Source organism: Jaculus jaculus, chromosome 2 (assembly GCF_020740685.1).
Source record: "Jaculus jaculus isolate mJacJac1 chromosome 2, mJacJac1.mat.Y.cur, whole genome shotgun sequence".
In the NCBI taxonomy this organism is placed as follows: domain Eukaryota; kingdom Metazoa; phylum Chordata; class Mammalia; order Rodentia; family Dipodidae; genus Jaculus; species Jaculus jaculus.
The window spans coordinates 19,164,060-19,188,980 of record NC_059103.1 but is presented as its reverse complement, the minus strand read 5'-3'; the positions used below and the strand labels follow the sequence as shown (position 1 = coordinate 19,188,980).

Sequence of the window (24,921 nt, the reverse complement as noted above, 5' to 3'; positions counted from 1 at the left end):
CACCTCGCCACTCAGGAGGTAACAGTGCAGGAGTAGTTTAGGCTCGGCTCATTTAAAGAGGTGGGTCCCATCAGTGGTACCAGTTGTGGCAGAGCCACTGGGTGTCTGCAAATAGCCATTTGGCTGAAGTTGGAACATGAAGTCTTAATTTAGCTAGCCCTCCAACACTGTGTGTTTGTGAGTGGTCCGCATGAGTGCAGAGGACTTGCGATAATATCCCTCTATTTCTCTTTTGCTTTATTTTCCTGAAAATTGAGTCTCACTGAGCAGGGAGCCCCAGTGATCCTCTTGCTTCTGCTCCCTTTCACACTGGGGTTACAGGCATAAGCAGCCACGCCTTTTTAAATTATATTTGCAAACAGAGAATAGGCACACTAGGTCCTAAAGCCACTGCAAGCAAACTCCAGATGCACGCACCCCTTTGTGCGTTTGGCTTTATATGGTGGGTACTGGGAAGTCAAACCCAGGTCACTAGGCTTTGCAGGCAAGCGCTTTGATCACTGAGCCATCTCTCCAGCCCCACACCTGGCTTTTCACATGGATGCAGGTTTCAAAGCTATCTCCACAGTCTCTGAAGCCCTTCTTAGGCTTGTCTGCACACCTATGTGGAAACCTTACGGGAGTCTTGTTAATCATTACTGTACCATGATAGCATTTCTACATGTTTTAATACCTGTGGAACCTGGCTCCCCTTTGGTATTTAACGAGAGTCATTCTCACTAGATCAAGGCTAGTGTGGTTTGACATCTGAACCTGGATGGCTCTAGGACCGTGGGAGGAGTCCCATCACCAGCAGCTCTTGCGCACTGAGGGTATTAACACATCAGTTTCTCAAGAGTGTATACAGCATGGGGTCTGGGGATGTAGCTCAGCTGGTAAAGTGCTTGCCTGGCATGCACAAAGACCTGGGTTCAATCCCCATTACCATATAATCCAGAGGCGTAGCAGTGCACACCTGCTATCCCAGCAACTGGGAAATGGAGGTAGGAGAATCAAAACTAAACAAATAAATAAAAATTCAAGTTACTGAAGGGCTAGAGAGCTGGCTCTGGTTAAGGTGTTGGCCTGCAAAACCTAACAACCCAGGTTTGATTCCCTAGTACCCATGTAAAGCCAGATGCACAGAGTGGCAAATGTATCTGGAGTTGGTTTGCGGCAACTGGAGTGCCCATTCTCTCCTCTCTCTCTCTCCCTTGCTCTCTCAAACAAATTAGTTTAAAAAAAGACTCAGGGCTGGAGAGATGGCTTAGCGGTTAAACGCTCGCTTGTGAAGCCTAAGGACCCCAGTTTGAGGCTCGATTCCCCAGGACCCACGTTAGCCAGATGCACGAGGGAGCGCACACATCTGGAGTTCATTTGCAGTGGCTGGAGGCCCTGGGGCACCCTTTCTCTCTCTGTCTGTCTGTCACTCTCAAATAAATAAAAATAAATATTTTACATAAAAATGCAAGATCACCCTCAACAACATGGGAGCTTGAAGGCAGCATGGGCCACATGAGACCCTGTCTCCAAAAAAAGGTCAGCCTGGGCTAGAGTGAGATCCTCCTTGTGGGAGGGAGGGGGAGTACGCAGATCAGGCTGAAAACAGCCTATTACACTATCACAGAAATAACTTGAGATGCTTCTCATCAGAATGCAGCTTTCCGTCTAAGAATAGTCACAGCAACTCTATTCTCAAACCAGAAAAGCTTTATTGTCGCCTCTAGCAGATCACCATGAACCGTTCAGGGCACCTGTGCTGCTGGGTGAGGAGCACAGGCCTCATCAGCTCTGAGGTAGTTGTGACTTTAGAAAGTAAACCGCCTGCTTCCCAAATGCCAAGGCGTCTCCCGTGACCTGTGGGGCCAGGTCTCGTTGGCAAGTCTCCAGTATCTCTCTCGCAGAAGGAATGCTGAACTTTTGGGTTGTCTCTGCCGGGTGAAGATTCCTTTCTTGTTTCCGATTACTCTTGTTGGTGCTTTAAGAACAAAAACAACAAAAGCATTAGATGACCTGTAATGGGCCAACCTGGAACCAAGTGGGCACTAAACTGGAAAGCGCTCTTGTGGGTGATTAGGGTTGGTTAATGTGAAGTGGTATCTTGTAGGTTGAAGTAGTTAGATACCACTGTGTTCTTGAAACACTTCAGCCTCCTGATATGTTAATTTTTAATCTATTAGGAGGGAAATTTGCTTGTAAAATAAAGTATAAAATGTAAGGTGATGCATGCCTCTCGTTCCAGCACTTAGGCTAAAGCAGGAGGATCAGCCAGGGCTACAGAGTGAGACCCTGTCTCAAAAAAAGGTGGGTGGGGGGAGAGGGATTGAGAAACTACACATCTAGAACACTCGTTTGGGAACTTAAATGAAGTGGCTTTATCCTCCATCCCCTCTTGCAAAAGTGAGACCACTTTCTCTTTGAAGATGAACACTCCCACATTCCAGATGCTTGAAGCTTTCTGTGTTCCTTAAACCCACTTTACAAGTCAATCGTCTGAACCACACTGAATTATGTTTCTCAAGTTTTGTTCCCTGTTTGGAATGATGAGGTTCTCCAAAAGTATGTTTTGCTTATCCCCCCCCCCCATCAGCCCCTTTTTTTTTGAGGTAGGGTCTCACTCTAGCCCAGGCTGACCTGGAATTCACCATGCAATCTCAGGATGGCCTGGAACTCACGGTGATCCTCCTACCTTTGCTGGGATTAAAGGCGTGCGCCACCATGCCAGGCTTTTCTCATTTTTCCCTCTCAATATTATGAAATAAACCAAAGCAAATTAGACATTTTTGCTTTTAAATTTTGCTTTCTTATTTTGCAGTACTAAGATTCTTAAGGCCTTGTATATGCTAGGTAAGCACTTACCACTGAGCAGTATTCCCAACCATTTTTTTTTTTTTGCTTGTTTTAAAACATATGTTATTTATTTATTTGAGAGAAAGGGAGAGAATGGGTGCATCAGGGCCTCCAGCCACTGCAAACAAACTCCAGATGCATGTGCCCCCTTGTGCATCTGGCTTATGTGGGTCCTGGAGAATCAAACTGGGATCCTTTGGCTTTGCAGGCAAATAAATGGCTTAACCACTAAGCCGTTTCTCCAGACCCTTGCTTTTTTTTTTTAACATTTTATTTTATATTTATTTATTTGAGGGAGAGAGAAAGAAGCAGAGAAAGAGAAAGAGAATGGGTGCACCAGGGCCTCCATCCACTGCAAATAAACTATGGACACATACACTACCTGTGCATCTGGCTTACATGGGTCCTGGGGAATTGAACCTGGGTCCTTTGGCTTTGCAGGCAGGCACCTTAAGAGCTAAGCCATCTCTCCAATCCCCCTTGCTTGCTTTTTGAAGCAGGGTCTCACTTTAGCCCAGGCTGACCTAGGACTCATACATAGCCCAGGGTGACCTCAAACTCACATCAAATTCTCCTATGTTAGCCTCCCCAAGTGCTAGAATTAAAGGTATGTCACCACGCCTGGCTCCAATCCTTTTATGTTTATTTTTTAATATTTAAAAATATTATTTCATTTTAGAAAGAGGCAGATAGACAATGGGTGTGCCAGGGCTTTCAGCTGCCGCAGACTAACTGCAGACACATGTGCCACCTTGGGCATCATGCTTTGTGGGTCCTGGGAAATAAAACCTGAGTTCTTTGGCTTTGCAGGCAAACACCTTAACCACTAAGCCATCTCGCCAACCATTATTTTTATTTTGATACAGGGTCTCCCTTAATTGCCCTGGCTTGCCTTGAACTGTACATTCTCCTGTCTCTCTGTTACAGTAGTGTTCTTCCATACCCAGAAAGGTAAGGTAACTGCTTTTGCCTAAAGACAGAAGACTCAAAACTTGGGAAGCTGAGGCAAAAGAATCAAGAGTTCCAGGTTAGCAGGGGCTATGGAATGAATGTCTCAAAAGACAGTAGATTCTCATTTGGTTTGCTTTTTTTTCTTTCTTCAAATTTTTGTTTGTTTGTTTTTTGTTTTTTTGTTTTGTTTTTGTTTTTTTCGAGGTAGGGTCTCACTCTGGTCCAGGCTGACCTGGAATTAACTCTGTATTCTCAGGGTGGCCTTGAACTCACAGCGATCCTCCTACCTCTGCCTCCCGAGTGCTGGGATTAAAGGCGTGCGCCACCACGCCCGGCTTGTTTTTTGTTTTTTGAGGTGGGGTCTCACTCTGGTCCAGGCTGACTTGGAATTAACTCTGTAGTCTCAGGGTGGCCTCGAACTCATGGCAATCCTCCTACCTCTGCTGGAATTAAAGGCGTGTGCCACCACACCCAGCTTTTATCTTCAATTTTTTTTTTATTAGCTACTTCCATGATTATAAAAATATCCCATGGTAATACCCTCTCTCCCGCCAACTTTCCCCTTTGAATCTCCATTCTCCATTATATCTCCTCTTCCTCTCAATCAGTCTCTCTTATTTTGATGTCATGATCTTTTCCTCCTTCTATGATGGTCTTGTGTAGGTAGTGTCAGGCACTGTGAGGTCATGGATATCCAGGCCATTTGTGTGTGTGTGTGTGTGTGTGTGTGTGTGTGTGTGTGTGTGTGTGTAACCAAAACATAATGATTTGGGAAGTAGATGTTATTTTTAAGAAAAAAAAAAAAACTTTTTTTTCCCCCAAGGGAGGGTTTTACTGTATCCAGGCCGACCTGAAACTCACTCCAAAGTGCCAGGCTGGCCTTGAACTCACGGCGATCCACCTATCTCTGCCTCCAGAGTGCTGGGACTAAAGGCATGCACCAACAAGCCTGGCTAGACTTACTTTTAAGAAACTCTATGCAGTCTGTCTTGGTTAAACCAGTTTTCCCCCCATTTTTTGCAGACAAGATCTTCATACACTCCCCCCCCCCACACACACACATACACATACCCATATATTCATACTCTGGACTGGGCTTTTCTAAGTGTTCTGGTTTTCTTTTCTTTTAGGGTCTTATATCTCCCTATATAGCTCAAGATGACCTCGAACTCCTGATCCTCCTGCTGGTGTTACAGGTGTGTGCTGCCACCATGCTCAGCTTTGTTTTCAGCACTCTTGCAACCAGCTGGCCAGACCAGGAAAAAAAGAGAAAACGTCCAGGTTGTAAGCCAAACAGATACTCACACTGGTTAGTCATAAAGTCAGCAAAATTCCAGATGAGCTCTCCAATCACATATTCTTTGCGTTTCTGATCGAGAACCAAGTGGTACTGCTCCAACAGAGCCTTCTGGTACTCCTCGCTGAACATGAGAGGCGGATCCTAGATTCGAGGCGGAGAGGATCTAAGAGTCAGAACTGGCAGAACTGAAAATGTTAGATTAAAAATAAAGCTGCACTTGACAACGACCAAAATATCTGTCCCCAGGGTGGGCTGCGCTGACTGCAGGACCCGCTGGTGCTGGCGTAGAGAGCCAGTGTGAAAAAAAGGAGATAACTACTTTATTTATAAACATGATTTGATAATGTTACTTCCCATCTCTACCCATTCTTAATGCTAAATTACTCTGGAAGTAAAAACACATTTTGCCTCTTTCTTCTCGAAGGGGGGATGTTCTTTCTTTTTCTTTTTTAAGGTAGTCTTTCCATGTAGCTCACACTGGCCTTGAACTCATAATAGTCCTGTCTCATCCTCCTGAGTGCTGGGACTTTTGTTCTGTTTCCTTTTGTTTCTGAGGCAAAGTCTCATGTAGCCCAGGTTGGTCCTGTAACTTCCTATATAGCTGAGGCTGCTCCTCCTCAGCCATATATATAATCTCCTCCTGCTTCCACCTCCTGAAGTTATGGGTGCGCAGTGCCACATAGATTTATGTGATGATAGGGATGGAACCCAGGGCTTCTTGCAGGCTGGGCAAGCACTACCAATTCATCCTCCGCCCGAGACTTTAAAAGTCACAGTTGCGGCTGGAGAGATGGCTCAAGGGTTAGGTGCAATTCCTGTATAAGCCTGAGATTGCCTGAGTTCAAATCAGATCCCATGTAAAACAGCTGTGCATGGTCATGTGCACCTGCAACCCCAGTCCAGCGGGGAGCCGAGACCCATGAATCAACAGAGCTGGACACACAACCTTCTACCATAGCCACCGTAGGCAACCAACCCTCGCTGCAGGTGAGCATATGGGGCATTGGTACTGCAAGGGCACATGCATGTGAGTGCACCACACACAGGCAAAAGTAAATATTAAAATAAACTAAGGGCTGGAGAGGTGGCTTAGTGGTTAAGGTGCTTGCCTGCAAAACCTGAGAACCAAGGTTTGATTCCCCAGGACCCACAGATACACAAGTGTGTCTGGAGTTCTTTTGCAGTGGCTGGAGGTCCTGGTGTGTCCATTCTCTCTCTGTATATAATATCTGCCTCTCTCTCTCTCTCTCTCTCTCTCTCTCTCTCAAATAAATAAAGTAAAATAAAAACTCTAAAAGTCACAGTTAGGCTGGGTGTGGTGATTTACGCTGAGGCGGGAGGATCAAGAGTTTGAGTTTAGCTTGGGGAACAGAGCAAGACCGTCTCAGGAGAAAAGGGACAAAGGTGACTTGGGCAGGAGGGGGAAGGCGATATGGAAACAAGGCCAAGGAGACTGCCTGTGGGGTCCGTAAAAGTAAGTAAGGTTGAGGCCTGTCTGCACACACACCGTGTGGAGGGGCAAGGGATGAGCCTGCGAGCTGAAATCAGTTATCAGTACGACTGGGGAGCAGGGAAGGTCTGGGGGAACCAGTGACATCACTGTCTGACAGACACAACTGCTTACCTGGTGAAGACCTGTGATGGCTTCTGCCCCATACTCGCTCTGAATAATTGGCTTGTGGTAAGTGTTATACCAGTTCTCAAACTGGGTCTCCAGCTGTATTTGAATCACCTCCAAGTGCCCAAAGTCGTTATACCAAGACAGGTAGCTGTTCACACAGATCACATCTACATACGGAGCCTAGGGCAACAGCATTAAAGCGAGTTCACCAACCAGATCCCCAGCACTCATAACCAAGGGGTGCTTCTGACTGACAGAAGGTAAAAAGCAATGGCAAAAAAATGACATGTCCTGAAACCACCTTCGCCCCACACGTAGGAAGCCAAGAAGTGACCCAATGGAACCAGTCTACAAGGTCAGGCCTAGGATACCATTCAGGGCCCAAAACCAATGCTTTTGCTCTGAGTGGGAACAGGAGAGCCTGGAATCTAAGCTCTGCTAAGTGTTTCTAGGACTGGGCAGGGAAAACTCTTGTCTAGCTGACTCATGTCCAGTGTCATGAGGACATGCCCCTTTCTAGAAGAAATGCTTATCTCTAAAGCTTTCCCCTGTACTGATCATGGTCATTTCCAAGTGACCACAGCTTCTGTCCAGCTGTGGTAGCAGGAGAAAGCTGGGGACACTCAGGTGGAGACACTATTCATGAAGCAGGCCACCAGTGAAGAGACCAGGTATAGAGCACCCAGCAAAGCCTTCCCCGTGCACATGGAAGGGGAGAGGGGAACACAGCGTGTTCACTTGGACCTCCCTGGGGTCTTAAATACCGTCTCTGTTGCTTCTTTGGACGGCATGTTTTAGATACATGGAGATACCAGGAGCAGCAAGGCTTTCTCCATCTGTGTGAAAGTAACGGGCCCAGCTGGGTGTGGTAGCAAACATCTAGGTTCTAGCACTCAGAAGGCTAAGGCAAGAAGATCATGAGTTCAAGGCCAGCCTGGGACTACAGGTAGCTTCAGGTCAGCTCAGGCCAGAGTGAGAGCCTACCTCCAAAAAAATAAAATAAAAAGGGCTGAGGTCAGTAGCAATGCACAAAACCATGGGTTCTATCCTTAATGGTGCATAAACTAGGCCTCACTTTAGCACTGGGCAGGAAGTTCAGGAATTCAAGGCTAGCCTGGGCTGCATGTGACCCTGTCTCCAAAAATAAATTGAGCCAGGCGTGGTGGCGCATGCCTTTAATCCCAGCACTCAGGAGGCAGAGGTAGGAGGATCGCTGAGAGTTCAAGGCCACCCTGAGACTATATAGTGAATTCCAGGTCAGCCTGAGCCAGAGTGAGACCCTACCTTGAAAAACCAAAAATAAATAAACAAATACATAAAAATAAAATAAGTTGAGCCAAAGGAAGGGTAGGACACCTTACAACGTGCTCCTCCAGACACAGAATGGCCTGGATATCCATGACCTCGCAGTGCCTGACACTACCTACACAAGACCATCCTAATGGGATGAAAAGATGATGACATTAAAATAAAAGAGACTGGGGGCTGGAGAGATGGCTTAGCAGTTAAGCACTTGCCTGTGAAGCCTAAGGACCCCGGTTCGAGGCTCGATTCCCCAGGACCCACGTTAGCCAGATGCACAAGGGGGCGCACACATCTGGAGTTCGTTTGCAGTGGCTGGAGGCCCTGGCGCGCCCATTCTCTCTCTCTCTCTCTCTCTCTCTCTCTGCCTCTTTATCTGTCTGTTGCTATCAAATAAATGCATAAAAAAATAAACAAAAAAAATTTAAAATAATAAAAATTAAAAAAAATAAAAGAGACTGATTAAGAGGAACAAGGGGTATGATGGAGAGTGGAGTTGCAAAGGGCAAAGTGAGGGGAGGGAAGGAATTACTGTCTACAATTATGGAAGTTGTCAATAAAAAAATAAATTGAGCCGGGTGTGGTGGCACATGACTCTAATCCCAACACTTGGAAGGCAGAGATAGGATTGTTGTGAGTTCGATGCCAGTCTGACTCTACAGTTAAGTTCCAGGTCAGCCTGTGCTACAGCAAGACCCTACCTTGAAAACAAATTGATAAAGTAATTTTAATCCCAGTGTGATGGTGCACACCTTTAGTCCCAGCACTAGGCAGAGGTAGGAGATGGGGAGGGAAGAAGCCACGAGGTGCAGAAAAAATGGTGGGCTACAGCCAGCTGGGGGAGTCATCCCTTCCGATCTCATCCCAAGGGTCTGCATATGGTCAGTGGTCCACAAAGATTGCTTGAGTACTAAAAACACTAGGGAGTGTTTTATAAACTTGGGTTCTCACTATGGAATCGCTAAGTCAGAACCTCACAGTCCAGAGAATTAAACTATCAAAAAGGTGATTTGGTATCAAGACAGGTTTCACAAACACCTGACTGGTTAAGCTTTCCTTAAATATTTCCTTACATATTTTATGAACTTATTAAAAGTAAGGTACAGGAACTAGAGAGATGATTTAGCCGTTAAGGCATTTGTCTGAAAAGCCTAAACCTGGGTTCAATCCCCTAGTTCCCACATAAATAAATCCAGATGCACAAAGTAACAAATGCATCTGGAGTTTGTTTGCAGTAGCTGGAGGCCCTGGCATGCCCATTGTTTCTCTCTTAACTAAATAAATATTTTTTTAAAAATGCCACAAACCCTGAATGTACATCGAAAAGGAAGCACAACTCCCTGGCTTTAGCCCAGTCTCCTTGGATTTAGACCATAATGCCTGGCAAGTAGGATTGAAGTCAGACTGCTTGTGAAAATGAGTGGACTGGCTGCCCCTGGTTCATGTTAGCACAAGACTAAAGACCAAGTGAGGGAGGAGAGCACAAGCAATGTGGAGACCCCTCCAGGCTCACCCCCAGGTCTGCATCATATCTGGTGTGGGTCACAAAGGTCACAGGCCGGGTAGGGTCCAAGGCTTTGGTGTAGTCGATCAGCGTCCTGTCCACGGAGTTCAGAAGACACGGGCTCTGTCAGTCTGGGAATGGTTCTTAACGCTCTCTTTCTCTCCCCTCCTATCTTCCCCCAGCAAAGACCAAGAACAGCACCGTTCCCTCCCAAGTCCACCTCAAAGTGTGTTGCAAGCGAGCTGACGTGTACAGAGACCTAGTTCAAGGTCATGTTCCCCACAATACCCTCTCTGAATGACACCCATCCAGAGGTAAGGTCACCCTCACAGCAGGGTGCAAGCATCCTAAACTCAGAGTCCTTGGGTGGGGCATTACCAAAACTTGGGTTCTGAATCTCAGACGAAGCCCTTGGCTATTGGAAGGGATGGGGTGTGAGCTACATAGGACAGGATACTGTTGATGTAACAATTAGGAAGTGCGTTTTGGAAAGCAGGCCGGAGTTGGGGGCTCAGTGATGGCTCTGAGATAGACAGTTACAGGGACATAATTTAAGAGGGGTCAAAGGGATGGGAACATGGCCCAGCTGGTGAGGTACTTGCCTTGCAAGAATGAGTTCAGATCCCCGGCGCCCATGTAAAAAGCAGCCTCACAGGGCAGTGCATGCTGGGAATCCCAGTGCTGGGGAGTCAGAGACAGGATCCTCAAAGTTTGCTGGTCAGCTAGTCTAGACAAATCAATGAGCTCAAAGTTCAGTGAGAGACCCTGGCTCAAAAAATAATGGACTGGAGAGAAGGCTTAGCAGTTAAGGTGCATGCCTGCAAAGCCTAAGGATCCGTGTTTGACTCTCCAGGTCCCACATAAACCAGACACACAAGGTGACACAAGTGTGCAAGGTTGCACATGCGTACAAGGTGGCACATGTGTCTGGAGTTTGATGGCAGTGGCTGGAGGCTTTGGTACACCAATTCTCTCTTCATAAAAAATTACAAAAAATGGGCTGGACTCCTGGCTCTCTTTTTCTTTGGTTTTATCATAATAATTCTTTCGTATTGCCATCCATATTTCCAAGGAAAATAATCATGAACCAGTTTGTGCTACTGAAAAGTAATTACAAGATTGAATGGTAACAGTGTCAGCATTCCCAGTGACAACTGACACATGCTTGGCCCTCAAGGTCACACTTACCCAAGACTCTGGAGGTCTTATAGCTGAGGTACCCCAGACCTTGGGCCTGCCCCCTATGTGGACTACATGGGGACACTAGCTAGCTCCTTTAATGGGGTCTCTCATAATAATCATGATGGGACTTAAGTTAAAAATCCTGTGTTCTAAATGCTCTGTCCAGGTTCATCCAATCTGTGATGGAAATAATTAAAATACAGGTGATACACCAGGTACACCAGCCATTACACACACACACACACACACACAACAGGGGGGGCTGGAGATGGCTTAGCAATTAAGGCATTTGCCTGTAAAGCCTAAGGACCCAGGTTCAATTCCCCAGTACCCATGTAAGCCAGATGCACAGGGTGACACACGCGCCTGGAGTTCATTTGTGGTGGCTGAAGGCATTGGTGCACCCATTCTCTCCCTTCCTCTCTGTCTCTGCCTGTCTCTGTATCGCTCTCAAATGAATAGATTTTTTTTAATTATTAAAAAAAACCATAAGGTGGAATGGGCTGGGGAGATGACTAAGTGGTTAAAGGTGTTTGCTATGCAAGCCTGATGGCCATAATTCAGATCTCCAGAATCCACATAAGGCCAAACATGGAGCATGAGCGGCTAAAATGCCAAAGCACCTTAACAGATGGTGCAGTCAGGAGAATCCTAAGGCTCACAGGCTAGCCAGTTGCTCATTCGACAAAAGATCCTTTCTCAAAAACAAGGGGGAACAAGGTGGCTTTCCCATCAGTACCATCAAAATAAACTGGATCTGGTGATTAAAAAAACAAACAAACAAACAAGTAACAAGACGGAAGATGACACTGATGGACACATAAACACACATGGAGAGCGACTGAGGAAGACACCTGATGTCAACTCCTGGCCTCTACACACCCATGCACCCATACACACAAATGCATACATCACACCCCAAAGTGCAGACGAAAGCCAGGGAAGAAACAGCAGTTATGCCGAGTTTCACTAACCAAGGAAGCATAGAGAGAAGAGGTTTCCCACAGAGGGACCAGTCTGGAGTTAGAGCTTGGTGCCTTGGCCCTATCTCAGGCCTTCACACAGTAGGTCACCATCACTCCTGTTTTCTCTTTTTCCTTTACACCCTTCCCTTGTCATTGCTCTTCTCAGACGAAGGCAGTGAATTTTCCCTTCGACTCAAGTCCCAAACCCATCCTCTCAAACAGCTTGCCACCTTGAAGCTTCAAAGCCAGCAGAGGCCTGGTTGGGCCACGACAGCCTAGCCAGCTCCTTCCACCTCCTTGTCCCATCCCTGAGGTCTCAGGACACATGCCTCTCCCTTCACCACTTAGCAAAAAATGCCTGAGAACCCCCAGGAACTTGTAAGCTTCCCCTTCAGCACAAATGTTCTATTCACCCAGTCCCCTGGGCCCCGTGCGTTCTGAGGGGCTGTGTGTGTCCAAGCTGGGGCCACTCCCCACAAACCCTTCTACTTTCTACAGACTTGACCAAACTCAAATAATGGCATGAAACTAGGGTACACTATCTGCCTTTGGGTACTTCGGAGGCCCATGCTGCCTCTCTACAGCAAGTGACAAGATTCATGCCTGAAGATTGTCACCAAGTGACAGTCACATGACAAAAAGAAGGAGCAGGGTTGAGGGTGTGGCTCAGTGATAGAGCACTTGACCAGCAAGCACGGTAAAACCCTGGATTTTGATCTCCAGCACCATAAAACAAATGTACGCCATGAAAAATTCTATTTAGGGGGCCAGAGAGATGGCTCAGCAGTTAAGGCGCTTGCCTATAAAGCCTAAGAACCCAATTTTGATTCCTCAGGACCTATGTAAAGCCAGATGCACAAACTGGTGTTCGTTTGAAGGAGTTCGTTTGAAGTGGCTAGAGGCTCTGGCATACCCATCCTCTATCTGCCTCTTTATTTCTCTCAAATAATTAACTAAATAAATAAAGCAATTTTTTAAAAAAGTCTATTTAAAGCCGGGTGTGGTGGCACATGCTTTTAATCCCAGATCCCGGGAAGCAGAGATAGGAGGATCGCTGTAGCCACCCTGAAACTACATAGGTAATTCCAGGTCAGCTTGGACCAGAGTGAGACCCTACCTCAAAAAAACAAAAAAAAAGAAAAAAAAGTATATTTATAGGGGTCTAGAGTGATGACTCAGTTGTTAGGGCACTTATCTGCAGAACCTAATAACCGAGGTTTAAAAAAAAAAACTTGGGCTGGAGATGGCTTAGTGGTTAAGCGCTTGCCTGTGAAGCCTAAGAACCCCGGTTCGAGGCTCGGTTCCCCAGGTCCCACATTAGCCAGATGCACAAGGGGGCGCACGCGTCTGGAGTTCGTTTGCAGAGGCTGGAAGCCCTGGCACGCCCATTCTCTCTTTCCTTCTTATCTTTCTCTCTGTGTCTGTCACTCTCATATAAATAAATAAAATTATTTTAAAAAATTTATTTTAGTTATTTATTTGAGAGAGAGAAAGAGGCAGAGAGAGAGAGAATGGGTGTGCCAGGGCCTCCAGTCACTGCAAACAAACTCCAGATACATATGCCCCCTTGTGCATCTGGCTAACGTGGGACTTGGGGAATTTAACTCCAGCCCCCTAACCCAGGTTTTGATTCCCCAGTACCCAAGTAAAACCAGATGCACATAGTGGCACATGTATCTGGAGTTTGTTTACAACAGTTAGAAGCCCTGGTGTGCCCATCTCTCTCTCTCTCTCCTCTGTCTCTTACTTGCAAATAAATAAACAAAATTCTATTTATAATCATATGCTTAGGTAAATTGGTTACATAAAGCCTACTTCCCCTTTGAAAACAAACTGAGTGTATCACAAAGTAGTTGTCTTCAAGGTTTTGTTTTATTTTGCGTGGGTAGTACTGGGTGGGAATTGAACCTATGCTGGGCAAGTGCGCTCCTGCTAAGCTATATCCCCAGCCCTCTTAGTATTTTTATTTTTAAGCAAGGTCTCATTAAGTTGCCTAAGGTGGCCTTAAACTCACTGTAGTCCAGAATGGCCTTACACTTGTTGTGATATTGCTCCAGCCTCCCAAGTAGCTGAGATTATAGGCCTATACCACCCAGGGATAACTAGTTTACTACAGTTTTAATGTACACTACTGTCTCAAAAATAAATAAATGAAAGAAAAAGAAAAAAGTCAAGCATGGTACATTCCTCCAATTCCAATACTCAGGAGGTAGAGGCAAAAGGATCAGGAGGTCAAAGCTAGCCTTGGCTACATACTGAGTTCCAGGACAGCCTGGGCTATGAGACCCTGTATCAAAAACAAAAAGACCAAAAAAAAAAATACCCTTTAGTTTCTATGTTATTTCATTTTACTTTAGTTTTTTTTTAAATATGCGATCTCAAGTCCAGCCCAGGCTAACCTGGAATGCAGTCTGTAACCCCAGGAAGGCCACAAACACACTGCAATCCTCCTACCTTTGCCTCCAAGAAAAGCCCTGGCTGGTCTGAAACTCACTATGTAACCCAGACTGGCTTCAAACTTGTGACAATCCTCCTGCCTCAGCCGGATCACAAGCATGCACCATCATTCCCAGCTGAAAACTTCATATTATTTATTTACTTTAAAAAATATTTTTATTTATTTATTTAGTAGAGAAAGAGGGGAAAGAGTGAGAGAATGGGCACACCAGGGCCTCCAGCCACTGCAAATGAACTCCAGACGTGTGCGCCCCCTTATGTAGGTCCTGGGGCATCAAACCTGAGTCCTTTGGCTTTGCAAGCAAGAACCTTAACCGTGATGCCATCCTTCCAGCTCTTTAAAAAATATATAGTTATTGGGCTGGAGAGATGGTTTAGCGGTTAAGCGCTTGCTTGTGAAGCCTAAGGACCCCAGTTTGAGGCTCGATTCCCCAGGACTCACGTTAGCCAGATGCACGAGGGGGCGCATGCGTCTGGAGTTCGTTTGCAGTGGCTGGAAGCCCTGGTGCGCCCATTCTCTCTGTCTATTTGCCTCTCTCTCTCTCTCTGTCTCTCTCTTTCTGTCACTCTCAAATAGATAAATAAAAATTAACAAAAAAATTAACAAAAAAAATTAAAAATATATTTATTTATTTACCTCCTTCTTTTTCTAAAATAAATCAATTAAAAAAAAACAAAAAAACTGAGCCAGGCGTGGTGGCACACGCCTTTAATCCCAGCACTCGGAAGGCAGCAGTAGAAGGATCGCTGTGACTTCCAGGCCACCCTGAGACTATGTAGTGAATTCCAGGTCAGCCTGAGCTAGAGCGAGACCCTACCTTGAAAAACAAAACAAAACAAACAACTGGACGTGGGCATGTGTGCCTAAAGCAGGAGGATCAAGAGTGAGGCCAGCCTGGACTACACACTGAGACCCTGTCTCCACAGTGACAACAAACTAAAACAAAAAAAAGCACCCAGCACCCTGTTTATGTGTCGGTGCCAAGGACTGAACCCAGAACCTCACATACACTAGGCAAGCAGTCTGTCATCTGAGTCACATGCTCAGCCCCCAGATCTGAAATTCTGTGTATCAATTTTAACCCTTCATTTCATTTCAGGTGTGAAGAGGAGACACAGTGGAAAACAGACAAACCACAATTTGGGTGGGTAGGCTGGGGTGTTGGATGCTGATACCCAGCCCCCACCCACCCCAACAAAAACAACTTCAACTCTTCCCAGCTGCCATCTGAGGCTGTGCCGGGGCAAAGGGCTGAGGTCACATGCCTGACCTAGCCCAGGAGGGACAAGGCACTTACTTGAAGTAGTAACCTGCGGGTTTCAGTGCGGAAGCAGGTTCATTGGCCACGGACCACATCACTACAGCAGGGTGGTTCTTGTCTCTGCGCACCATCTCCTCCATCACCTGTAGGTGGTGCTCTAGAGACTGGTTGTCAAAGCTCTGGCTGCGGAGCGGGAAAGAAAGGGAGTGGGCGTCATGCAGTGGGCCATGAGCTGGGCGGTAGGGGCGGCGGACACTCACGGCAACGAAATGCCCACACCAGGAGACTCATCGATGAGCACGATCCCATAGCGGTCACAGAGCTGCAACACTTCCTCGGCATATGGGTAGTGGCTTGTACGGAATGAGTTGGCGCCAAGCCAGCGGAGCAGGTTGAAGTCCTTCATCACCAGCGGCCAATCAAAGCCCTTCCCTCGGATCTACGGGACAGCAGAGCAGCGTGACCCTTGCCCCCCTTTGCTGGAGAAGATGTACTTCCTTCCGGAACCAAGCTCCTAGAGAGTCACCCCCTTTGCCCTCTGTTCAGGCTCCACACAGAACTGCCAAGGGTAGCTTCCTTCAATGCACCAAGCTGCCCTCAGGTATTTTCTGGGCCCAAGGAGGAGGGTGGACAGAAACAGCATTGACCATGAACAGGCCACCTGGGGATGCCACAACCATGACTCACATCCGCATCCTCGTGTTTGTTGACCCCATTGAAGAAGAAAGGCTTCCCGTTAATGAGGAACTTGCTGTCTGTGACCGACACTGTGCGGATCCCGACCGGGAGAGTGTACCAGTCAGACACAGGCCCATCTGTCCCTTGGGCATTCATCCTCACCTGTGAGAGCCAACGAAACAGGTGTGAACACCCAGACAGACTGAGCCCCACCCATGACACCCTCTGGCAAGGAGGACCTCCCTACACCTTTTTGTTGTGCGTGCGTGCGTGTGTGTGCGCGCGCGGGGTGCTGTTCTTCTTCCATCTTCTTGGAAACAGAGTTTTTCTTTTGTTGTTTGTGTTTTTTCAAGGTAGGGTCTCACTCTGGTCCAGGCTGACCTGGAATTCACTACGTAGTCTCAGGGTGGTCTTGAACTCACAGCAATCCTCCTACCTTTGCCTCCCGTGTTCTTGGATTAAGGGTTTTTCTTGTTTGTCACTGGGAAGGCCAAGATTCTCCTGACTCTACCTCCCCTTGCCCAATGTGTATTGGGATTACAGATGCATGTGCCACTGTGTCCCAGCTTTACAAGGGTTCTGCATATCTGAACTCTGGTTGGCAGACTTTCAGAGCAAATGCCTTTAACCACTAAGCCATCTCCTTAGCCCGTTTCATTCTTTTGTTTTGTTTTTAAGACACTCTTCTGTAGCCCAGAGTAACCATATAACTGAGGCTACCCTCAAACTATATAGGCCAAGCTGGTCTTGAACTCACAGAAATCCACTTACCTCAGCCTCCTGGAGTGCTGGGATCATGTATGTGCCACATCTGGTGTTTTGTTTTGTTTTGAAACAAGGTCTCTATGTTACCCAATATGGTCTCAAATTTCTTTTTTTTTTTTTTTTTTTTTTTGGTTTTTTGAGGTAGGGTCTCACTCTGGCCCAGACTGACCTGGAATTCACTATGGAGTCTCAGGGTGGCCTTGAACTCATGGCGATCCTCCTACCTCTGCCTCCCGAGTGCTGGGATTAAAGGCGTGCACCACCGCGCCCAGCTGGTCTCAAATTTCTAGACTCATACAATCCTGTCCTTCTCCCCCTTGTGCCCAGCTGTAAAGGACCTGTGTGCCCCACAAACTTGCAAGCTGAGATACAGAAATTGAGGTTATGCCTTTAGCAAGGAAGAACCTTCTATCCTTCTCTTGGAGTCTGCCCTTCAAAACAAGACCTTTCATGCTGGGTGTGGTGGTGCACACCTTTAATCCCAGCACTTGGGAGGTCAGAAGCAGGAGGATCACTGTGAGTTTGAGGCCTAACTGGGACTACAGGATGAATTCCAAAAATCAACAAAACTAGACCTTTCCACAAAGGATTAGAAAAAGCCACAAAGGGCTAGAGATATGACTCAACAGTTAACTGTGCTTCCTCGGCAAGCTGGGGGAGGGGCGGGCTGAGACTTTGCTGTTTGAATCTCCAGAACTTATGGAAACTGCTGAATATGGCTACACGCCCCAATCCTGTAGGGGAGCACAGACCCAGTATTCACCTAAGCTCAGAAAAAAAAAAATTTTTAAAGGCAAGCCCTGGGATCAGTAAGAGACTCCAGCTCAAACAAGAATGAGCAGAAGAGCAATGGAATAGGCCAACCGATGTTCAGTTCAGGCCACCTCAGATAAGTGCACCCCGCCACCCCACCACAAGCGAATGCATGGGGCATGGGTGCAGAAAGGGTACTTACACAGTATGCAACATGCACACAGCACACACAGAAAAAGCTACAAAACTCGGACAGCTAGTCCTAGGCTGTTGCTGAGGCCACAGCCACCAGGTGGCAGCAAGAGATCCCCTTTTCACCCTGAGATCCAACCCAAAATAATGTTTACCTCCAAGGAGTACAGATAGGCAGGGCGTTCATGCATCAGAAACGGCCACCAGAGTTGGGCGTTGGGTACTTGCAGCTGGCCCTGGTTCCCTGTCCCTTTAGCTACGACTTTGCCATCCTCATCCAAAAGACACACTTCCAGATGGAAATGTTCACTGCCCTGTACAAAAATCTGGTAATTCACGAGCCCTGCAGGAAACAAAAGATCAAGATGGAGTGAGCTGGGGGTACCCTGCAGCCATTACTGTAAGGAGTCAGTCCCCTTAGGCTCCAAGACCCCAGCAAACAATGGCTTGGTTTTTCAGCAGATTGTATATAGGAGAGATTGAGGAGACATGTGACTCACATCCTGCGCCATGTCACTTTAGGCAAGATCCCACTTCTCCTTTCCTCACAAAGCGAGGTCAGTTCATCTACTGGTGTTTTTGTGTGTATGTGTGTGCACATATATGTGCGTGTGGAGGCCAGAGGACAACCTTGGTGTCATCCTCAGAAACGCCATCTCTCTCCCTTGAGACAGGGTCACTCACTGGCCTGGAGCTTATGTCTAGACTGACTGGCCAGTGAGCCCCAGGGATCCTCCTGTCTTAGCCTCCGCAGAGCTGAGATTATAAACACATGTCACCACACCTGGCTTTTTTTTTTTTTTTTTTTCCCTCACATGGGCACTGGGGATCAAAGTCAGGTCTTCAGGTTTATATGGCAAACACTTTACCAACTGAGCCATCTCCCTAGCTACCCTCCACTCCTGCCAACCATAGCTTGATTTCCTCTGTCGACTTGAACAGGATGGGTTTCGGCATCTGAGGGGATGGGAGCAGCTGAGGATTCCAAGATGCTAAGAGCCTTTTTCCCCAAGGGTCAGTCCAAACAGGAGACAGCCGAGGGCTGAGCTCAGGTGAGTGCAGCTCCTCCTGCTGGGAACCCTCACCAATGTCTCGGTCCACGTCAGTGGTGACAGTGATGTCGTCGATGTAGGTGGTGGGCGTGGTGTGGAGGACCACGGACCGATGCAGCCCCGCATAGTTGAAGAAGTCAAACTTTGTGTCCTGGACAAAGTAACCCTTGGGGTACCTGGGGTAGATAGGCAAGGGTCAACTGTCGTGGCCCCGGGCCCTTTGGAAAGCACAGTGAGCAGAGCATGGAGTGGGGAGGAGGAAGAAGAGGCAGGACGCGGCTCACCTGGAGGGGTCGTCCTTGTAGGTGATGGCTCCTGGTGGCAAGGTATGTAGAGTGAGGGTGTTGTTGATGGCGATGGTGACACGGAAAGAGGACAGGGGGCCACTCTGCACCAGCTTGCTGATGTCAGCCTCAAAGGGGAGGTGGCCGCCCTCGTGCTCGGCCACATGAATCCCATTCACCCACTGCACGCACAGGGAGACAGGAGCAAAGGGCAAACAGGCCAAGGGTGTGAAGGGGAGGCCCCACCAACTCGGTGCTCCCTTCCATAAAGTGTGGCATGGGGGCTCTGAAAGAGCAGATGAGATAACCCTTCCCTTACCTAGGGCACAGACCCCTGCTCAGCAGCCATGGAAACTGTCCCCGCCCCCCGCCCCCAGCCAGCCACTTCCTGCACTGACCACAATGGCATAGTAATGGGCACTGTTGACTCTGAGAACCACTCTTGTGCCTGGATCTTGGGTCCATCGCTGCGGCAGGACCGCCTCCCGTTCATACCACACCCAGCCGATGAAGCTACGCAGTTGCTCGTCTTGGGTCATGTCATTAAAGCTGGAGGGAACTGGCATGTCCAAAGTAGGGCCCGACTGGGGGTTAAAAAAAAAAAAAAAAGGCATAGTTGTGGGCTGGGGATGTAGCTCAGTTGGTAGAGAGGCTTGCTTAGTAGGCACATGGCCCTGAGTTCAATTCCCAGCACAGCCCTCAATACCACCCACAATCACCCTAAATCTTTGGAGGCTGCGGGTACAGTTCAGTTCGTAGAATGCTGGAGGGCTTGCCTAGCATACATAAACCAGACATGGAGGTGTGTGCACGTAATTACGGTACCTGGGAGGTAGAGGCGGGGGCGGGGGGACCTGTTATTCTCAGCCAGCCTATCTCAAAATAAAATAAAAGGTGCGGGATGTTGCTGGGGAAGCGGCTCAGTGATAAATCATATGCTACACAAGCGTGAGGACCTGAGTTTGGATCCCCAACACCCACGTGAACACCAGGTAGGCTCTAATTTCAGTGCTCAAGAGGCGGCGATGGAATCCCTAGGACAAACTGTTCAGCTGAATTAGTAGGCTCTGGGGTCACGTGAAAAATTCTGACTCAACAAATAAGGCGGTGGTGGTGGGGGCTGAGAAGATGGCTCAGCTGTTAAGGTGCTTGCCTGTAAAGCCCAAGGATGAGAGTTCGATTCCCCACTACCCACGCAACACCAGATGCACAAGGTGTTGAATGTATCTGGAGTTCGTCTGCAATGACTAGAGGCCTCCCTGTCTCTCAAATAAGTAACTGAATAAGAAGGTGAGTGATTGAAGAAGACACCTGATGTCAACCTCTGACCCTCCACATGCACATGCATACATGTATGCCCACACACATGCAAAAAAAAAAAAAAAAAAAAGAGCCAGAATCAGGTCAACCCTTTATAATATAACCCTGTATGTATAACTGTACCTCCAGCAACTCACAAAAATCCTGACACTCAAGGTGGGGCTCTGTAAATACTGGCCGGATGTACAGAAAACTTGAATATGATATGTCAACCACACCCCAGTTTATGCCAGAAGAATGCTGAAGCCATGTTCTTCAAAAGGGCAGATGCAGACTGGAGAGATGGCTTAGTGGTTAAGCGCTTACCTGTGAATCCTAAGGACCCTGGTTCAAGGCTCGATTCCCCAGAACCCAGGTAAGTCAGATACACAAGGTGGCATATGCATCTGGAGCTTGTTTGCAGTGGCTGGAGACCCTGGCACACTCATTCTCTCTCTCTCTCTCTCTGCCTCTCTCTCTGTCTGTTGCTCTCAAATAAATAAATAAGAATAAACAAAAAAAAATTTTTTTTTAAAGGGCAGACGCTAGCCGGGAGTGGAGGCACACACCTTTAATCCCAGCACTCGAGAGGTAGAGGTGAGTTCAAGGCCACCCTGAAACTACAAAGTGAATTCCAGGTCAGCCTGCACTAAAGTGAAACCCTACCTTGTAAAACAAAACAAACAAAAAGAATAAATAAATTTTTTAAAAAAAGGGCAGATGCTGCCAGGGCAAGATCACTATGGAGAAGAGTGAGCCCAGCGCCATGACCCTGCCTGAGGCAGGAAGGACCAGACCCTGACTAAGAGGCAGATGATCAGCTGTCACGGCAGGGAAGGCTGACAGGGAGCAGCCCTGAGCTGAGGAAACCCCGTGAGGCTCATGGAGGTACCCAGTCCCCTCTTTGCTTCCTCTTTTGTGGAATGCTGGGCAGCAAAGTCGAAAAATGAAAATCAAAGCCAGGTGTGGTGGCTCACAGCACGTAATCCCAGCACCAGAGAGGCTGAGGGAGCAGAGTTGCTGTGAGCTCAAGAGCAGTGTGGGCCACAGAGGGGACCCTGTCTCAGTGGGGTAGGAGGGAAGGGACGGAGGGACGAGGAGAGAGAAGGAAGGGAAGAAAACGGGCTGGAGAGATGGCTCAGTGGTTAAAGGCACTTGCTTGCAAAACCTGCTGGCCCAGGTTCAATTCCAGTACCCATGTAAAGCCACGATGCACAAAGTGATCTGGAGTTCATTTGTAGTGGCAGAAGGCCCTGGCACGCCCATTCCATTCTCGCGTTCATTCATATTCTCTTTCTCAAATAAGTAAATAAATACTCGAGAAAAGAAGGGGACAGAAAAGAGAAGGAGAAAAAGAAAATCAATCTGGGGCCTAGAGAGATGGCTTAATGGTTAAAGCACTTGCCTGGGAAGCCTAAGGACTCAGGCCTCCTTCCCCAGATGCACATGGTGGTGCATGTCTGCAGCTCCTATGTCATAGCTAGAGGCCCTGTTGTACCCATTCTCATTCTCTCTCAGAAAAAAAGAAAGGGAGGGAGAAAGGAAGGAAGGAATTGAGGAAGCCAGTCAGCCAGCCAGGCCTGGTGGCACACCCCTTTAATACCAGCACTCAGGAGGCAAAGGTAAGAGGATCACTGTGAGTCCAATGCCACCCTGAGACTACAAAGTGAATTCCAGGTCAGGCTGGCCTAGAGTGAGACCTTACCCTGAAAAGCCAAAAAAGAAAAAAAGTTTTTAAGGCTGGAGAGATGGCTCAGTGGTTAAGGTGCTCGCTTGCAAAGCATAACGGCCAGGGTTCAATTCCTCAGTATCCATGCAGATGCACAAAGTGGTGCATGAAGCCGGAGTTTGTTTGCAGTGGCTGGGGACCTTGATGTGTCCATTCTCTCTCTCTCTGCTTGCAAATACACACACACACACACACACACACACACACTATATCCATCCATCCATCCATCCATCTATCTATCTATCTATCTATCTATCTATCTATCTATCTATCTATCTATCTATCTATCTATCGGGGCTGGAGAGATGGCTCAGCGGTTAAGGGACTTGCCTGCAAAGCCTAACCACCTGAGTTCGATCCCCCGATGCCTACATAAGGTCAGATGCACAAGGTGACCCATGCATCTGGAGTTCGTTGTGCCTAAAAGGCCCTGGCGTGCCCATACCCTCTCCCTCATCTCTCTCATAAATAAAAATAAGATACACACACACACACACACATACATGGAAAAAAGTTTTTACAAACTCTTCCCCCACGGGCTGGGGCATGGCTCCGTGCTACAGTGCTAGCTTAGCATGCATGAGACCCGGGGTCCCTGCCAGCTGGGCACTTCCTTCCTCTCCGCCTGCGCTCCCGCCGCCCCTTTCTAGCGGGCAGCTCCCAGGGTACCAGGGAAAGGAGGGTTGGTTACAGGGTACTGTCAACCCTCCGTCCATCACCCCACCACACACACACACACACACACACACACACACACACACACACACACACACACAAAACCCCCGGACCTCCGGAAGCTTGCAGACCCCGGTGCCCGCAGCTCACCTCGCGCAGCGGCCGGCGGTACCACTGCTGCTCGAAGCCCTGGTGCCGGCCGACCGACAGATCGGCGCGGAAGCTCCACAGCCCGTCCAGGGACTTGAGCTCCCGGGACGCGCTCTCCCGCGGGTACAGCATCCCGCCCCGGGGGGCCGGCGCGCAGCCGCACAGCAGCGGGCTCAGGACCACCCAGCACGCAGCCCAGCGAAGGCTCATGGCGGCCGCCGGTCGCCGATCGCGCTGCCCTGGGTCCGGTGGCCCGGCTCTTTTAGCTGCTCTCCACGAGGCCCGCAGGGAGGGAAGGGGCGGGGCGGGGCGGGGCGGGGCGAACGGGTCACGTGCCCGGAGTGACGTCACTCCCGCCGTGTTGCTTAAGGGCCAGCGTTTTGCATGCCCGCAGGGTCGCCTCCGGCCAAGTAAGAGTTTGGGGAAAGAGGGTCTCTGACCTTTGTCTTTGACCTCTTTTTTTTTTAAAAAAATATTTTTATTTATTTATTTGAGAGCAACAGACAGAGAGAGAGAGAGGCAGAGGAAGAGAGAATGGGCGCTCCAGGGCCTCCAGCCACTGCAAACGAACTCCAGATGCATGCGCCTCCTTGTGCATCTGGCTAATGTGGGTCCTGGGGAATCGAGCCTCGAACCTGGGTCCTTAGGCTTCTCAGGCAAGCGTTTAATGGCTAAGCCATCTCTCCAGCCCTGTCTCTGACCTCTTAAGGGCTGCTTTCCTCTAGGAATGTAAAGTCCCATGGCTAGCCATTTCTCCCACCCCTTTTAAAAAATCATTTAAAAAAATACTTCATTTATTGGCACGCAGAGAGAGAGAGAGAGAGAGAGAGAGAGAGAGAGAGAGAGAAATTGAGGACAGAGAATAGAGCCTCCAGTCACTGCAAAGGAACTTCATAAGCATGAGCCACCTTGTGCTTTAAGTGGGTGCTGGGGAATTGAAGCTAGGTCGTTAGGCTTTGCAGGCAAGCACCCTTTACCGCTGAGCCATCTCTCTAGCCTCATCCCCCTTTTAAACTTATTGACAACCGCCATACATATAGACAGTATATACTAAGATTATCATTCACCCCACGACCCTCCCATTTCCCCTTCTATGTCCCCCTCCAAGGAATCCTTGCTTTCCAATTAGTCTCTCCTGTTAAATATATATAATATGTCATATACATATTTAGTTATTTATTTTAGGGCTATGGTTTAGTGGTTAAGGTGTTTGCCTGCAAAGCCAAAAGACCCAGGTTCAATACCCCAGGAACCATGTTAGCCAGATGCACAAAGGGGCACATGCGTCTGGAGTTCATTTGCAGTAGCTGGTGGCCCTGACACATCCATTCTCTCTCTCCCTCTTTCTCTGTCAAATAAATAAATAAATAAAATATTTTTAAAAGGAAAAATATTATATTTTATATTATATATTTTTTTCTTTTGGTTTTTCAAAGTAGGGTTTCACTTTGGCCCAGGCTGACCTGGAATTCACTATGTAGTCTCACTATGTGGCCTTGAACTCATGGTGATCCTCCTACCTCTGCCTCCTGAGTGCTGAGATTAAAGATGTGTGCCACCACACCCAGCTTTATATACATTTTTTTAAAATTTTTGTTTAATTTATTTGAGAGAGAGATAGAAAGAGACACACAGAGAGAATGAGAATGAGTGTGCCAGGGCCTTCAGTCACTATAAACGAACTCCAGACACATGTGTCACCTTGTGCATCTGGTGTACATGGATCCTGGGGAATCCAACCTGAGTCCTTTGGCTTCACAGTCAAACGTCTTAACTGCTAAGCCTCTCCAACCCTATATTTTTACTTCTGTGCTTTGTTTTTTCAAGGTAGGGTCTCACTCTAGCTCGGGCTGACCTGGAACTCACTCTGTAGTCTCAGGCTGGCCTCAAACCATAGTGATCCTCCTACTTCTGACTCCCGAGTGCTGGGATTAAAGGCATGCGCTACCATACCCAGTGATATTTTATTTA

General features: G+C 47.9%; 1 protein-coding gene across 2 annotated transcripts; it reads right to left on the bottom strand.

Annotated features, from left to right (window-relative positions):
* Positions 1-1,671: 1,671 nt before the first annotated feature.
* Positions 1,672-23,180, bottom strand: Gusb (glucuronidase beta). 2 transcript variants are annotated; one of them, XM_045142688.1, is made up of 12 exons: positions 22,951-23,180; positions 19,496-19,681; positions 19,098-19,279; positions 18,847-18,989; positions 17,917-18,104; positions 16,061-16,213; positions 15,634-15,812; positions 15,410-15,556; positions 9,517-9,601; positions 6,705-6,881; positions 5,086-5,221; positions 1,672-1,957 (listed from the first exon to the last, which is right to left on the bottom strand). In XM_045142688.1, the coding sequence occupies exons 1-12, from the start codon at positions 23,158-23,160 to the stop codon at positions 1,788-1,790; spliced, it is 1,956 nt and encodes a 651-aa protein (XP_044998623.1). In that variant the 5' UTR covers positions 23,161-23,180; the 3' UTR covers positions 1,672-1,787. The 2 variants fall into 2 exon arrangements, with proteins under 2 accessions (XP_044998623.1, XP_044998624.1); XM_045142689.1 differs by lacking the exons at positions 18,847-18,989; positions 19,098-19,279; positions 22,951-23,180 and having other exon boundaries at positions 19,496-19,562.
* Between the last annotated feature and the right edge of the window lie 1,741 nt (positions 23,181-24,921).